The sequence below is a fragment of the Petaurus breviceps genome, unplaced genomic scaffold (genome assembly GCF_028583685.1).
Source record: "Petaurus breviceps papuanus isolate PSGF00001 unplaced genomic scaffold, PetGlider_PUasm1.0 688, whole genome shotgun sequence".
Lineage (NCBI taxonomy): Eukaryota > Metazoa > Chordata > Mammalia > Diprotodontia > Petauridae > Petaurus > Petaurus breviceps.
In genome coordinates this window covers 22,135,605-22,153,232 of record NW_027186457.1, presented here as the reverse complement: position 1 = coordinate 22,153,232, position 17,628 = coordinate 22,135,605, and the positions used below count along the sequence as shown (strand labels likewise).

General features: G+C 42.2%; 1 protein-coding gene across 6 annotated transcripts in view; it reads right to left on the bottom strand.

The window, feature by feature from the left end:
• TSC22D2 (TSC22 domain family member 2) overlaps positions 1–16,331 on the bottom strand; it is a 52,716-nt gene extending 36,385 nt beyond the window's left edge. For 3 of the 6 annotated variants that reach the window (XR_011171714.1, XR_011171715.1, XR_011171713.1), the window contains exons 1-2: positions 14,496–16,326; positions 1,446–1,517 (exon numbers count right to left, since the gene is read on the bottom strand). Coding sequence is in view for 2 of the 6 variants with exons in the window: in XM_069104747.1 (XP_068960848.1) it covers positions 1,446–1,517; positions 14,496–16,075 (1,652 nt within the window). In the remaining 4 variants the exon portion in view is untranslated. Of the gene's footprint in view, positions 1–1,445; positions 1,518–14,495 lie in introns of all 6 variants that reach the window. The other 3 variants (XM_069104747.1, XR_011171716.1, XM_069104746.1) reach the window with 3 other exon arrangements.
• Between the last annotated feature and the right edge of the window lie 1,297 nt (positions 16,332–17,628).

Genomic DNA, 17,628 nt, shown 5'->3' with positions numbered 1-17,628 from the left:
ACAGAACAGTGACTATACTTAATGAAAATTTTAAAATATTAACCTTTAAAGATTAGTAATAACTCCCCACTTCTGAAAATCTGATCCATGTTTAATATTTTATTAAATGTAAGACTTAAAAGATGCAAAGGTTGGCCAAAAAATGCAGTAATATCATTCAAATGGGAGAGCTCCTTCCTAATTTACATTTCACAGATAACACACTATAAGAATCAATCACTAAAATAAGGGATTCTATATATCACTGAGTTAGAAGAGATCATCTATAAAATAATGTTCTTTCCAGTCCTAACACTGTTATTTAATTTACCAATTTTACATACAAACAAGACTTAAAAAAAAATACTAGACAGCTCTTCTAAAAAAGCAAAACACGACAAACATATGACAAACACAAATACAAGCAAATCAAGCCAAATAATTGAAACCAAGATGACAAAATGCTATTGTCATATTTTCTAGATAGCAAATAACATATCTTAATGTGATAGGAACACACACTTATCTAGTATCTTGTATGATGAAAGAAATGGTGCTGAATCCAAATTACACCAGAATTCACACAAATGTGCTTGTTGCCAGGCACACCTTAAAAGAATTCATTAAAGCTTTGTGCAAGTTTTGAAAAGATCATTTGCCCTCAACCTCTTGTAATTAAACACAAGATCGATGTAAAGCTAATCAATATTCAGCAACAAACACAGCACAACACCCCCCCCAAGTGTGTTAAAGCAGAAATACAAAAGACAAGCACCTTTTGCCATAAAATAAATTCACTACTTCATTCCACATTTAAAAAAAAGAAAGAAAACCAAAACCTGTCACATTCCTGTGAGAAAGCGGCTGGCTGCAGTTTACAAATTAGTAATGCATTTCTAGTGATTTTCAGCAATCACATTGGATAATGTTAAGAGTTTCTCGCCATAAATAACTGACTACTTTGATACTCTGTCTTGAGCCATCTCAAATTTCTCAATTTGAAATGTTTTGCAGTAAACCACCTTAAATAAACTGATATGAAAGAGAAACAAACTTTTAGATTAATTCTGTATATTTGGTCTAGGATACCTTTATAGCATTAAATATGTGTTGATTTAATAGCATTAAAATGTGTTGATTTCCCATGTCAATTTTCCAAGATATGAATTAACAGATTAATTTGCAAATTCAGTTTAATGCAGAGGAAGAGAAAACTCCTGAGTATAAATTAAATTTACATTGTATACAATTTGACAGTTAAAAAAAATCAAATTTTACTTAGATGATTTAATTTTGTTTTGATGCCCTCTATGCCATTCTAACCACCATGTGAGTAATTAAGCTCCCTCCCAGTTCAAATAAATTACGTAATTAAGACCATGTGTAATGACGAGAAACTAGCAGAGTGCAAAGCAGTTCATGCATACAATTTTGCATGTATGCATTCCATACTTAAGCATTCATACCTATCCCAGAGGGTCTTTGATTCCTGTAACTTGTTCAAATGGAACGCTTGGTAGAAAGCAGTTGAAGGATTCCTGTGAGATCCAAGAATCAAATGTAAATGATGTTGAGAATGTACACAAATCATTTTTAAAACATAAAGATGAAAGAATTTAGGCATGTAATTGCTTTCATTTTTTTTTTAAACAAAAGCTGCTTGCTTAAAAATATGGGTGTGAAATTTGAAATAAAAACTAGCTAACTTTAACCTGGCTCTTCACCAGTCACAGCTGTGCAAGATCATTATTTCACCAATAAACAACTATGAGATAGAATTCTGACTGAATATTATTATTATCTATTTATACACATATAGAAACCAAATCACATTCTAATCAACAGTCTGCATTAACACCATCCTTGCTGGTTTGAAGAAAACTGGGCCTAACAAGACTTTAGGAATATCAGGGGTATTTCCCAAGTCCATTTGGCAATCTGACAAGGGTCCTAGTAGGTCCATATATCAAAACCTATATGGCAAATAAGTAAAATCTGATATATTTTAAAAATATCTTGTTTGTTTTTTCAAGTTATTTCTTTTCTTTGTTAAAAGTATTTCCTGGCTGTTAAAGTGGAAGCTGGTGATTATGATAAGATGCCCATTTTCAGAATCTATTCAAGTGCCTGGGTACCTAAAAGAAGCGCTTTCTGGACTGCTTAGTGTTCATCTACACTGTCACCGTCCTCCCCCTCTCTATCCTATTCTCACTTCCTACTAACTTACTTTGCTTTTTTTTTTTTTTTTTTGCTTTTTGGAGGGCAATTGGGGTTAAGTAACTTGCCCAAGGTTACACAGCTAGTTTTTTAGTGTAGCTGTTAAGTGTCTGAGGCTGGAACCGAACTCAGGTCCTTCTGACTCCGGGGCCAGAGGTTTACTTACTGCGCCACCTAGCCGCCCCACCTACTAACTTACTTTGACACTGAATCCCCAAAATTTATCTTTATATATACTGAAGTCAGGGCTAAGGATGGCCCAAGCACAAGCCATGATCAGGAAACAAGTTCATACATAAACACGCATACTCCCAACCCCTCCTAGTTCAAAATGGCACCCTAAAAACTGTGCCAAATTTGACCAAGAACATCTTGTATCTCAAATAGTTGATATTTACAATGAACACCAGATAAAATGATATCGTACATGCATAAAAGTGTGACGAATCATGACGTCCTTCTCCTGGGCACCAAATACCAATCCTTAAAGACTTCTTTTTATTTTTTTATCACACATCCTTTCCATTTGTTGTCGTTGGTTTTTTCTTTTTGAAGTAGGGAGGGCAGGGCAGTTGGGGTGAAGTGTTAAGTGTATGAGGTCACATTTGAATTCAGGTCCTCCTGACCCCAGGGTCAGTGCTGTCTTCTCTGCGCCACCTAGCGGCCCTTTCCATTTGTTTACAAACATTCACTTCAGGTACACAAATAAGAGAAACAGCACATTCTTATAGGATAGGATAGGACAGGATGGAGTTCAGCAACATGACATGCAGGTCAAAAGTAGTACAGAAAAGGTGCACAAATGTACAATGGGGGTGTGGGTGGCAATCAATTCCTGTACCCTTTTTTGTTTAATTCTGTATGTGTGGGCTCCACCTTACAGCTTTAAGTATGGTACCCCTTTAAAAGAAACCCAACATAGCTTCTTAGAGGGCTGACCCAATAGTATTTTCAGTCCTAATCCCTGCTCTCTATGAGAAATATTGCTATCTTTCCCTCATGTGGGGAATAAATGAAGAGTTGACATTTCAAGCAAACTGAAGCCCCACCCCCACCCCCACTAGCATAGCTGGATTCTTATTTAAATTTGGTTTAGATACAATAAACTAATTATGAGGTCATGGTGTGTTGAGGTTTGGTTTTTTTTTTCCCCCACTGATATAGGCAACTGCTCATGAGGAAACTCCCTGTACCCTTGGAGATTGAAGCCTGCTCTGCAACTTCAAGGTTACCAGGGGCACTGACAAGTTAACTAACTTGGGTAAGGTCACACACACTGAATTTGAAGTTCATTAAAAAAGAGATTCTACCTAGATTAACACTAAGGAAATCCCGTAGCCTCCTGTCCCTACCTCTATACTGCCATGCCAAGTCATTTTATATAAAACTTACTGCCCCCTTTCTTATCAACCTAGCTGACTTTTAAAAGATGAAGAGTCACCTGGAATCTTTGCTGATAGTTAATGGTGAGTCAAATGCTGGTCTTGGAAGGGGGAAGACCTAGATTCAAAGCCCACCTCTGATTTAACCATTTACTAGCTGTGTGTGTACTGCTAGCCACGTCACTACATCCAGGCCAGGCCCAAGAGTCCTTTTCAGGAACCAAAGACCCCTGCATGATGCTCTGATCCATTATTTTGTGGGCTTTAACCATTTTTTAGAACAGTCATTCCCTCTCCTTAGAGCTCAGCCCCAATGGCTGGCAGCAGCACTGAGTGCAGAATAAGTGCCAGGCCATAGATGTAACAAGAAAAGCAGCCATTTCTGGTCCATTTAAGTGGCAGCCTCCTCTCCTGAATCTTGTTAATAGAACCCAAGGGCAAAGAAGATACTTAACCCGACTGAAGACAAAGATGTGAAAGAAAACACTTGATTGCCAGTAAGTTAGAGGCTACTCATACCATTAAAAACCTAGTCTAGTCTTCTAGAAGTGAATCTTCTAGCTACAGAACTTTTGAAAATAACTTCTAGGAAGGAAGAGTCTATTTGGTTTTAAGGAATATGGTATTCCCAAACATCTCAGAAACATAGTAGGATCAGTTTCCTACCTTAAAGACTCTTTGGAAGATTTAGGTCTATAAAGCTAAGTTTTTCAAAGAAAATTATAAAAAATACAAAAACACTAAATCGGTCTGGAAGTTATTAAATCTGAAAAGCCAATGTATTTGAAAAATAGGATGTGATCTCCTCAAAGTAGGAACTTGTTTATTTCTAATATTCCTAGTACCTCACACATAAGTGGGCTTTTTCAATGGGGGGAGGGGGGGAGAAGAACCACCAAAACAAAACACCACCACAGTATTTTCTTTCTTGGAGAAATTAAAAAATTTTAAGTCTTAACTTCCTAGAAATGGAATCTTACCAAATATGTTGGTTTTAGCTCTTATTTTAAAGGCTCAGTTTTTACACATATGGATTTCCATATAGTTCAAAATATCTGAAAAAAGTTAACAGGTTGTTAAATTGAAACTGTATTTAAAGGTGCAGTAAGCACCTGACACAGTCAATACTATACAGAGAAGTAACGACTTCAGAACACAAGCACATTTAGTTTAGGGAAATGTTATATAGTCACACTGAAGAAACCAAGCCATGATGCTAGCTAGTTATGTTATGTGGGTGTGAATCTTCTATGTGGCATGGCAGATTTAAGAGGAAAAAACAGGAAAAGAAGCATCACAAAGATGAAATCAACCTTCTTTTGTGACACAAGCAGAAACCTATGTGATACTTTTTTTTAAATTTTTTGCTTTTTGGAGGGGGGAGGGTAGGGCAACTGGGGTTAAGTGACTTGCCCAAGGTCACACGGCTAGTTTATTTTTGTGTCAGATGTATGGGGCAGATCTGAACCCAGGTCCTCCTTGACTCCGGGGCCAGTGCTCTACTCCCTGCACTACCTAGTCACCCCGTTACTTCATTTTTTGAACCTTCAATTAGAATCACACCTAAGTTGAAGGGCTTACATTCCTTATAGGGATAAGAATAGAAACAACTGTCTCAAAAATTGATTTATATAAAGAGATTAAAGGAAGGAGTTATCTCTGTGGAGCCTAGATAAACAAGAATTGAAAAGGAGAAAAGGGAAATGATAGCTATTTATAAATGCCAAAAAGGTCTGAACATCAAAGACTATTTTGTTTCAGAGTGACAAAGTTTAAAAAAAAAAAAAAAGGAAAACGGGGAAAATGGTATTACCAGAAAGCATTTCAAGGCTATAAACAGCCTACTATAAAGACAGATAAAGACACTAACAGGTGACCTAAGAAAACAAACTATAGGAAAGGAATTTTGGATTTGGGGTAGCTTTGTTCACAAATTCTCTTCATCTTCTGCAAGAAGAGGGTTTGAAACCAGTTTTGCAATGACCTATATCAGCCTTTACCATCAAAAGTTTCTGTTCAGTTTTCTTCAAAGTGTCAATAAAGGCTGCTAATTTAAATATTCAGTAGAAAAACCCCAACTCTTTAGAAAACCCAAGTATTGTTCATTTTCATTATCTACATTTAATTGTCATCTGATCAAAAATGGTTATTTTCCTACAGACCACTTGCAGATATTTCTGCTGTACCAGGTGACTACTCCCTGAACACACACTAAATACTGGATTCATGCCATTTCCAAGTCCCTGAAAGTGGCACAGCAGGAAGTGACTCAAAGCCCAGATAACATATCCACCTTTTCTTCAGCAAGAGAATCTTTGTTGGAAAAGTAGCTATGATACAGGGAGAAAAGAAAACCTCAACTGTATAAAAAGGGGAAGGAAAAAAAAAATACCCTGCAAGCTTAAAATGAGATAAAAGAACCGGTGAATCAAATAAAGGGACTGGTAAAACAAACTATCCACACAATTTCTTCTTTCTTAAAAGCTTATATCAGGGCAGCTAGGTGGAGTAGTGAATAAAGCACTAGACCCTGGAGTCAGGAGGACCTGAGTTCAAATTCAGCCTCAGATACTTGACATATTTACTGGCTGTGCAACCTTGGGCAAGTCACTTAACCCCAATTGCCTTGCCTCCCCAGACCCCCTCCACCCCACCCCAAATAAAACCTTATGTCTATGTCTTTGCACTACTTTAGAAGGTTCTTCCTGGATTACAAACTAGGAAAATTATCAGCCCTGAAAATAAATGCATTTCTGGACGCCTCAGGCAAATATCCTTACCAACATGAGCCTGATTTCTTAAACCACTCCTTCCAAAAAGGCTGGTCCCTACACCTGAAAGAAGTTGATGATTTCACTTTTTCTTTCTTCCATTTCCCCAACCAAAGCAGATCATTTGGGGTAAGTTTACTTGCCCAGTTAATTTTATTTCTATTTTAATTTCATGGATAGAATAGAAAATCCCAGAGGACTAATACTAAGAGACCATCAACAGTCTATGGAAACTCAACCACACATGTCAACAGACCAAACTTGGGTCAGGAGGAAGCAAACAGACCTCTCTTCAGATTACCACTCTGGAAGGACCAAAAATAAGAGGTCTCAGACTGAGCTGTGAAAAAAGCAGGACACAAAAGACAGGAGAGCTCAGGCCAAACATCCCTGGTCTCTCCTCCCAAGTGAGCTGAGTTCAACCCTACCATAAAGCCCAAAGTCAGGAAGGAGACTGGAAAAATGAGCAAACAAAAAGAACCAACCATAAAAAACTACTTTAGTGCCAGAAGATCAAGACTATATATAGTGAGTAAAACACTGATACCATAACCAACTTTGTCATTGTTTTAAGAAACATGAATTCTGAATTCATTTAGAATAAAATGCAGTGTTTCTGTATAACTGTACTTCCCTGTAGTAACAGAAGTTATGCGCACACATTCTGATACTAAAGAAATCAGTTTAAAGAGTGCCTATCATAAATCCTTTTGTATATTGTTCTCTGCCCCATCCCCCTTAACTATTTTATCACAGATTTGTTCAGAGCAAGGTACTCTTGTGCTTTAACCAATACTAACACATATATACTAACTATATACTAACACATAACACATACTAACTAATGGGAATAAAAAGTTAGATTTTTTTTGTCCTGACTTTAGGAAGACTCAACTCTTTCCTGGTCCCTACTTACCTCAATGTGTTCATGATGAGGCTGTCAATTAATTACTGGAAAAAGCACTACAAAAATTACAAGGTAATGTGTAAGATTTCAAGCTCCAAGAAGCATTTTAATATACCCACAGAAGAAAAACTTAACTGTTTCCAAGGATCTTGACAAGTGTCTACAAAACATCTTCAATAAAAGTGTAGCCTAAAATATTTATAAATTAATTTTTATTTTGACAATAGTCATGAGTGAAAAAATCAAAAGGGAGAACAGCCAACTTTTACACAAAGCTTCTCTAGCCCAATCATTCTCCATTTTCTGGCTCTGGATAATTGTACAACACATTTTGCTTTTGCCTTGTGTTGTACTGTTCTCTAACTGCTTCATGTGTCTTGTCCTAACAAAATAAGCTCCATGTGGGCAGGAAGAGTTCCACATACTTTTGTATCCTGCAGAATACTTACACAAAGCAACTATTTCATAACTGGGTTCATGAACTGACAAAGATATTGAAAAGTCAAGCCTAAGATCAATGGGAGCTAAAAATACCAAAATAACTATCCACAATACTCCCTTCTAAACAGGTTCTTAACCTTTTTTCTTTAGTTATCAACCCTTTTTTTAGTCTGGTTAGATCATTTCTCAGAATGTTTTTCAATGCATAAAATACGTTAAGATTGCAAAGGAATCAATCATACTTACAGTTATCAACAACAAAAAAAAAATTCATGAACCTTGAAGTTGGGAGCGACAATTTACCAATTATTTCAAAAGGAAGCTGGACCTTCCATAGGTGTTTTGGCAAGTTAATTAATATTCCCAACTCAGAATTTATTAGCTTAATCTTTGCTTAGGAAATCCCTTTCTTCACAAGATGCAGAATACATATATAAAGTATAAGACTTGAGGAAATAGTAAAATACTTTGTCTTAAAGTAAAAATAATCTCCCCCATGTATAAAGTCCACTTAGGACTTTTCTATAATACTTAGTTTTATTTATTGTACACACTTAAGATTGATAAAACTGTACTATTAAAATTATTTTCTAAAATAAGATGATTAAAATAGCCTCATTGATTATTGATGAATTAAGATTTTTATCAATGTTATTAATAAAACATCTAATTAGAGATTTTTATTTAACCTAACTAAATTGCTATTAACCAGAAGGCAGAATAACTTAAAAAGATGAATTCATTCTTTTAAAACAAATGTTAAATATAGCTCCAAAACTTGTCTTCAAATTTTACAAATGGAGCAATATGCAAATATTTTTAACTTAATCTTGCTTAAAACCACAAGTTTCCACAACCTCAGTGGAGTCTGAGAGTACAGTTTGGGAAGCAGGGATTGTTAAAAGCACTATTTGTTTAGCCAGGAAGAAGCCTTGGGCTGTATATTCAGCTTCCATCACTTTCTAGCTGGGTTACCAAGCACAGATCCCGTGCCTTCTTGAGGCCTCATTGAGCTCATCTGTAAAATGAGTACTTTGTCCCTACTTTTCAGGGTGGTTGGGAGGCTCTCACAACTCTACATCCATCTACCTACTACTTAAAGCTATTGCAGAGAAATAATTACTGCAGCACTTAAATCCATCAAGTAGCTGTAAATTGTAATTTCCAGAAGAACAGGGAAAGCCCCAAAATGTGTCTACATAGAAAGGAGAAACACTAAATCTATCTTTCACAGTAAATGGGAAGTTTAAAAGTTCAGGCATACTCTTTGAGAAACTTTTAAATATAGGACCAACCACACTGAACAGAGGTAGGATTTTAACCGGGGGACAGTTGGAGACAAGCAGCTGGGCATGACATTACTGGGACCTCAGCCCTAAGAAGGAGCTTTGAAGAAAATGACCTTGGTGAGCAGTTGGCCTGATGTGGACAAAGTTTCTGATATCAATTACCTGAGGAATCACTACAAATCTAAAGTGTGTACAATAAAGCACCCCATCAAAAATTTTAGGGAATGCTGCTTAATAAGCAATAAGTCGTATTCTTTGGAAGGTGGCAATGATAACTTTTGCCTTAGGCAAGGCCAGAAATATCAAGATGCTCAATTCAAGGAATATTAAGTTAATATTATGTGCAACTCACTCAATTTATTATAGCTTTATTAATGGGGCAACTCAACGATTTAAATTGTTAATCAGGCTGGGCTTGTCTGAATTATACAATCTTAAAAATGTGAAGATGTGCAAATTGGGCAGTTTAGATAAGCAAATTCCCCCCTTCCCCCAAGGTTGAAAACACTATCACAATTCAAGCTTCTAAGGAACTAGACAAAAGCTATAATTATTTCATATAATTTCTTCAAAGTAAAAAATTTGCTCTTCCACTAAATTATTTAAAAAGCAGCAACAAAAAGTTGTATGGAGCCAACATTATTCAGTTACAAGTTCATAAACAGATCTACTGGCAAAGTAAATGCAAGCAGTAACCAGCATCAGAGGAAAGCCTATGACTAAACCAAATAAGACCAAAGCTTCAAAGTCACTATTGCTGAGAAATACTGAACATCCTTTTTGTGACTACAAACCATACTTTTTAATTCAACATCTTTTCTTCTGTCATGTCAATCTTTTCCTCTGTTAGGAAAGTAATTCATTTGGGTACCCATTCCTATCTGTGGCCCTGTTACTGAACACTGACAGAGGTGCTGTGCCATGGATCGGATTAGGATGCCTAACTTCCCAATCTTTTGGTTCAGCAAAAAGCAGGCTAGCTTTCATTCCTAAGGAATACATTTCAGACTCACTAAATCCACTCCAATTTAGTAGCATTATTTTTAGAAGATCCCTACCCAAAACACTAGATTTAACATCACCTTTTAACTCCTCTACAGAGATCAGGGAGTTAAAAAATCCATTTGTAATAAACAGATGCACATATATTTTAGTTTGTAACTTTTTCCCTTAGTATTCTGCCCATTTTGGCCCCAAGTCCCACTGAATGTGTAGAATCTATTAAGTAAAGGAGGCATGCCCATTGCTGCAGTCTGTATCTATCCTAGAAGCAGTTTTGATCATCAAAGCAGAAGTGCCACTCACAATGCCCTAAAAACCATGATCACCGATTTCATTTAGTTCTAGTAGTGGCAGAATGCACAAGTGTGCGGAACAGGCCACTCAACTATCCGAAATTCTAGCATATTGATGTTTGGCTAATTGTTCATCAGCAGTAACTTGTAGTCCCTCAAAGAAATCCAAGGAGGGTGGAGACATCTTTAGGGCTTGAGGGCCTCAGCTAATTCAGGTTCAAAGTTATGTGTGAGCTAATATAAACAAGATATGTATGAGCAATGCTCCCATAATACCAAGAGATTTAAATTTAAACATGCAGTTTCTTTCTCCTTTCAAATGAGTAAATCCACTAAGATTTCTGTTCATTTCAGCTATAGAAATTCCTGCAGACTTTAAAAAACAAAGAATGACTACAAAAATCTCAATTCTACTTTGCAGAATCTTTTTGCTTTTACATTTCAATAAAAGGACTAAGCAATGAAGACCTAAATCAAAATATTAACATCTCAGCACAATTTAAGTCCTTCTGATATGTGCCAAGATCTAACCCCTCAGTCCTACAATCCATAATACCTGGTCAATGGTTATTAGCTCTCTATAAACAAAATCACTTAAGAGAATTTAGGGATATATGCCACGGAAGGTTTCCTTACAATCAGGTTTTCAACAGTTGCTGCTGCAGTTGACAGTTCACAATTGCAGCCATTCATTAGAGTTCCTGGAATGTAGCTTCAAGAGTTCACACTGGTCAAATATCTCTAGAAAAAGATGTGTACTCTGCTCCTTTTCCAATAGGTCAGTTTAAGATTTTGCACCTCCCCCAAAAGAAAGAAAAAGGAATCTTTTCAACATCAGGAAGTTTAAGGAAACTTTGCTAGCAACATCTATCCAACAATACTATTCATAAATTTTAAGACCTATTTCAAGCTACCATTATACAGCATTTTACATTTTAAGTTTTTACTAAAACAACTCCTTAAATTTTAGACAAATCCTATCTAATACTAAAACTTCCAGAACCACCTATTGCAGTATATGTACTGTTATCTATTTCACAGTTAGCAAATGATGCTAAATTTGATGAACTATAAAAGATCTCCCAGGATAGGCTAGTTTACAACCATTTTATTATCTTGTATCTAATTAGTGTCAACAGCTCACTCAGGTTCCTTCAAGTAGTAGTGTGGCATAGTGAATAAAACAGATCAGGCCTTGGACTCAGAGAACCTATATTAGCTATGTGACCACTGGTAAATCACCTCACCTCTCAGTGCCCAGAGGCAACTCTCCAAGACTATGTACATTATAGGTGAGTTATCAAATTGCAACAGGGGAGGGAGTTTCCATACCAGGAGTACCCCCACAACAATAAGAAAACGTGGTAAAACTTGTCTAATGCAAACATTTTGTAGTAGGACTTCACATGAAGTTTGTTTTAGGCAAAGGTATCAGCCTAAATCATGTTATCTATTTCTCCTCCCTTAAAATCCTTACTATTATCAAACATGTTTCCCATCTGCCCTCAAGATTTTAGGTAGCTTCAATGTCATAGAAGCCATAAAAAATTAAGATGCTATACTTACCTACTGTAAATGTCTACTGAAATTATTTAAAAAGCCATAATTACTCACTTTTCCCTACATTTATTCCATTTTTATATGCATTTCAAACTATATTCTTTGCAATTTAAAAATTATAAATCCCACATATTGGAGTCATAAAACTTCTCAAAAAATATTATGCCAAAAATTAAACTTGAAAACATTCCCACTTTATATTTTATAAACCACCCCCCACTCCTCTACACTGAGGGCATTAGAAGAGTCAGTACTGAGCCTACTTAATGGATTTATTCCTTCACCAGGGTAAATGTGTTGGTACAATGATAAAATATTCAAATGTGTTAGATTACAATTTTACTTAATTTTTTTCATTACTACAGTGAATTTAAAACTCAGACTAAAAAGAATGGCCTGAAATTTGGAATGCACATAATTCATAATTGTTCCAAGTGAAAAGTGAAAAGCTAAGTGAAAAGCTTATTAGTGGAAAAAAGTGCCAACTATGTATTTTAAAATCCACATGTATCAAAAGTACTGGGCCTTCCTGTACATAAATTAGAAAACACCTATGCTGGTTTAAATGACTGAGTGGCACTAATACTACCATCATGAAGTACAATCCAGATACAGCTAAGGAGATTATTTTTGCAACACTTCAAAGTTTTATAGTATTCAATTTATCTTTATGCTTGATGAGATTTTTTAAAATGCCTGATAAAAGATATTTTAAGAGGGAGGGAGGGTGGGATAGGTGAGAGAAATAAACTCTATTAATGAATTTTAGAGTTGCCTTACTCATGTGTTCCTTTGCTTCTCTGACTCATAATCATTTATAAAACTAAATTCAAGAGTATCATTATAAAGTCTGCTAAATCAAAGGGGGAGTGGGGCAGAGCAAAATGAGAACTTATTTTTTTTCCATTTACGTACTAAAAAAAAAAAAATGTGATTAATCCACCTGTCTCCTCTTGAGCTGATCAGTGGGATGTGAGCAGAAGCAGACAGGTGCCAAAATGATCCTGCATCTCTCACAAAGAAATGACTGGGTGGTGGCCACCCAAAAGGAAGGATGCCAGTTACACAGTACCAATTGTTACTAGGAAATTCAGTACCCAAACCTGCCTTTCTGATCTATGTGCCTATAAAAAGTAATGTTACTGATGTTCCTGTGGCTTAACGAATCAGTCCCACTACTTTATATTCAGACTTTATAAATATACTTAATAACATAGCTAACTTATAATAATAGTCCCTAATTCTGAAATGGAGAATTTTTGAACAGCTACTACTACAAGTCATTTTCAAAAATATTTGGAATATAAAGTTGACCTTAAAAATTAATGGATTTCAGGAAAACTATTCATAGTTAATGAAACTGTGCTGTGTTAGCAGAGGAAATCGAAGACATACTAACTGTATAGAGGGAAGCAGAGAGAAGGATGGGAAGGGGCTAAGAGGAAACACAGGGAGAGAAAGCTTAAAAAATAAAGCACAAAATCGTGTTCCTCTACAACACACCATAATATCCTAGAGAAATCCTTTGGAAATGATTCAAGTGTCTGACAACACTTAAAAAATTAACCTCTTAAAAATCAGAGTGCTGATGTCTTTTCTGATCCTCTAAATTACCTGCAATTTTCTATGTGAATTAACTGCATATTTTTGTGCAGTTTGTAACCATAATCCAATTTTTTAAAAAGGAATTTGTATAGAAGGATAATACATTCAATTTTCATTCTGAATTCCCCCTAAACCTACGAAAAATGTTCAATATTCAACCAAAAGGCAGCTATTTAAACAATTAATGTGATAGTATTCTTTAATTTTTAGTTAGCCTCTTTTCAAAGCTTCCCTTAAAAGGGGCAAGGAGAGGGGAAGCTAACAACCTTTACAATTTAGAATTTAGCATTTCAGTTCCTCTAAATTCTGAATCAGACACACAGCTTTAAAAAAAAAAGAGCAAGAAAAGAAAAACCCCCAAACCTCAATAGCCTATTTCATGCTTTCCCCCCACAGCAGAAAGAAAGATGAAGAGGGGAGCATCTTTTGAGCATCTTTCTCTTTTAAAAATTTAACATTTCATTTAAAAAGTCTGGTGAAGCTTTTTTTTCCTTTCAGAATGCCGAAGGAATGAGTTCTTGCAGTTCTGTATCTGACCCCACCAGCCCTACTCTCCGGACAAAATACCCTGGAGAAGTCGCCTGATAATTGCAATTTTTTTTCCTACTGTGGTGTCTATTTCAGCCACCTATAGAACTTTTCCTCTCTAAATAATTAAAAAAAAAAAATAAACCTTGCAATTGAGTATAGAAGCTCATTCTCCCCCATAAGTTGACAAGTAGGATACTTTATAAAGAACTACCATGGAAAACAGCTATTTCAAACTGTGCGTACCAAGCAAGTGGCATTGTGGCTAGCCTAAAACTTCTGCTCGATTCACAGACTGAAAGTTGTGTCTGGACCAAGTCATGTGCTGTAGTTTTAGTAGGGCTTTTAAATGATCTAAAACGAACACTTCTTCCTGTCTCTGTAAATCCATTTTGAATACATAGCAAGTATACCTAAGTGACATCCTGCTCAGTGCCCTCCCTAAACGACTCCTAAAGAGCAATCGGAAACCCCCAAATAATCAAAGGCTTCTTAGGGGCTTACAACGAAAACGGGCATACCTATCCTCATCGCCATCCACGGGAATGGAGATGCCGAAGACGGAGCTGGCCAGGCTGTTCATGGGCGTCGAGGCGGGCAGGAGGGGGTTGGCCAGGGCATCCTGCACGGGAGGCTTGACCAGAGGTTTGTTTTCAGCAATGAGAGAAGGTGGTGGCTGAGGTAGGGGTTCCGACTTTCTTCGAGTCTCGTCGACCTGTCCGGCTAGAGGCTGCGCCTGAGTCTGAAACTGGCCGAGCGCGGCCTGGGGCAGGCTGGCCGCGCCGCCCGAGCTCCTGCTGCCCGACGAGTGGCCGCCGCTCAGCTGGGCCTGGACCAGAGTAACAGGGACATTTGGCATAGTAACAGAAGTGGTGGGCACGCTGGGCGCGGCGCTCGCTCCGCCTGGGGCCACCGCGGCCCCCTGGCTGCTGCCGCCCCCCGGAAGCTGAGTCACGGATTTGGGGGGCGCCCCGGGCTGCGGGCCGCCGGCTTCTCCAGACTGGGAAGGTCCGCCCCCCGAGCCCCCCGGAAGGCCGGCCGCCCCGGTGCTCTGGGGCTGAAGGGCGGCCATGTGCTGTACGTAGTCGGTCTGGCCGGGAGGCTGGGCCGGCAGCAGATGCCCGGCAGCCATGGCAGGCTGCGGGTAAGCCGCAAAGGGTTGCGGCGGGGTCCCGGGCGCCCCGGCGGGCTGCACCTGCTGCGGGGGCTTGCCGTTGTGTCCCCCCGACACGACGGCGGGAGCGGTCCCGGGGGACGGGCTCTGCTGCTGGGGCGCCACGGCGGCCGGGCCGGGGTAGAGAGGCTGGGCCGAGCTCGGGGGCACAGCCCCACCTACGGGTGGCAGAGGCTGCTGCCCAACCGCGAAGTGCTGCGAGTGGGGTGCCTTGTCGGCCGGGGCGCCGTCGCCGCCGGGGTCGGAGCTCTGCGTGGCCTGCGCGGCCGAGCCTGCCACCAAGGAGCCGCCGGTGGCGCCCAGGCCGCTGTCCCTGTCGGCGCTCGGCTCGAAGGTGGAGCTGTGCCGAATGCAGTCACCGGTGCGGGCGAGCGCGGCGCCGTCCGAGTCGCGGTCGTAGTACTCCATACACGTCCATCGGCCGCGGCGGTACGGCTCCCCGGAGCCGTGGTCCAGCTTGATGACCCGAAAGCGGGAGCCGCAAGTGGCCGTTGTCTGGGCCGCGGCCCCACCGACCAGCCCCGCGGCCGAGGCGGACGCGTGCGGCGCCGGGCCCGGGGGGGCGGCCGCGTTCCGGGGGTTAACAGCCCCGCCCCCGTTGGCCGGGGGCCCCCCCGCAGCCGCCGCAGCCGCCGCCGCCGCGGCCAACTGCCCGTCCAGGAGTAGGTTGGGCGACACGGTACCGGGGGTCTCGGCGTCGCCCACGTTGTTGAGGGTCTCCTCGGACGAGCTGCGCTCGCACACCTCCTCCGGGCCGTAGTCCGTGGCCCGGGACACGTCGAAGATCTCGGACGAGACGTCCTCGGTGTGGGACTCGTCCGGGTCGTCCAGGCTCTCCGTGTCCTCGGTGATGCTGCTCGCCACCTGCGCCGTGGTGACACTGGTGATCTGGAAGCAGCTCTTCTTCTTGGCCGGCATCTTGGACATGGTGGGGGCTCCGGGGCGCCCAGATCCCGCCAACGCTGAGGGCCCGAGTCTGGGGGAGGGTCTGAAACCCGATCCGGGCGCGTCAGGGGCAGAGCCGGGCCCGGCCGGGGGTCGGACACATCCCTCTCCTGCTCCTCCTCCTGCCCCCTGGGGCCAATCGAGCGCTCCCGGAGCGGCTCGCTCCCCGCCGGCCCGCTCCGAGGCGCTGCCGAGGCTCGGGGCCGGTCCGCAGGCCCCGGGGCGCAGGCGGAGGGCGGGGCGGCGCCGGGCTCGCCTCTCGTCAGGCCGCTCGCGGCTCTAGCTGGAGCTCCGCAGGGCCATGCCGGCCTGCAGCCCAGACGGGCGGCTGCTGCCCGGGCAGAGGCCCCGCCCGGCGGGCACTCGGCGGCGCAGGCCCGGGCGGCGGCGGCCGCTAGGTGCCGCGGACTCGGCTGGCGGGGCGGCGCAGCGGCACGGAGCTCGGCCGGAACTCAAATTCAAACTGCTGCGGCTGCTGCACTGGCGGCGGCAGCTCCCTCCCCTCGGCCAAGATGGGGCCGGAACGGCCGCGCCAGGGATGCTGGGAGGAGGAGCGGCGGCGCCGCCGCCGTGCCCGGCTGCGCTGCCGCCGCCACCGCCTGCGAGGAGAGAAGCGGCTGGAAGAGGACAACGAGAAGAAGGAGGAGGATGCTGCCACCGCCGCCGCTCCTGCCGCTGCTGCCGCTGACACCGCCGCGCCGCTGCTACTCCAGCCGCAGCCGCCGCTGCCCCGTGACGCGCCGGCGTCGTGACGTCACCGCCCCGCCTCCCCCCGCCCCGGCCGGCTTCCTGCGGCGCTAGGACTGGGCTTCGCGTGGAGCTCGCCGGAGACCAGAAGTGGGCGGGGCCGGCGTGCGGCCGGGAGGAGGCGGGGCGGGAAAGAGGGGAGGGGGCGGGGCAGGACGCCTCTACCTCGTCTCTGCGGGCATCCCTGCGCGGTCGCGTCCGGCCCCAAAGAGCGCGACCCTCGGGAGGGCGCCTCGCAGAAAGAAGACGTGTACGCACATGCGTACGCCGCCGTGGGGCTCTCCGCCGGCGGGCGTTTGTGGGGCATCGGGGGACTAAGTTTGCAGCGGAGCGGCGTTCTGCGGAATCCCAGCTGGGCAGAGTGGGCTGTCAGCCGTCTCATCGGGGAGGGTTTGGACCCCGGGGTTTCTAGACCCGAGAGGAGCCCAGCTTAGCGGACAATCGGGATATCGTGAGCCACTGGGGACCTCCGAGACTGTCTAGTCCAATTCGCGTTTGTCTGGGCTGGATGACCTATGAGGTCACCTTCCAGCCCTGAGGTTCTGAGTTCTGAGTCATGTGCAGCGGCCGGCGTCACCAACTAATAGTCACCAGATAACATTATAGGGGACAGGCAGCAGCCAGGGGTACGGGGTGCAGCGCCCATGGCACCCGTGCACAGTAACCAGATAACACTAAAGGTATAGAAGAGGAGGAGAAATCAGAGGGGTGAGAAATTTGGCCAGCTGGAGGGACCAACTGATTACAAATGTAGATCAAGGAAATAGTGAGACTATTTCACATATCTG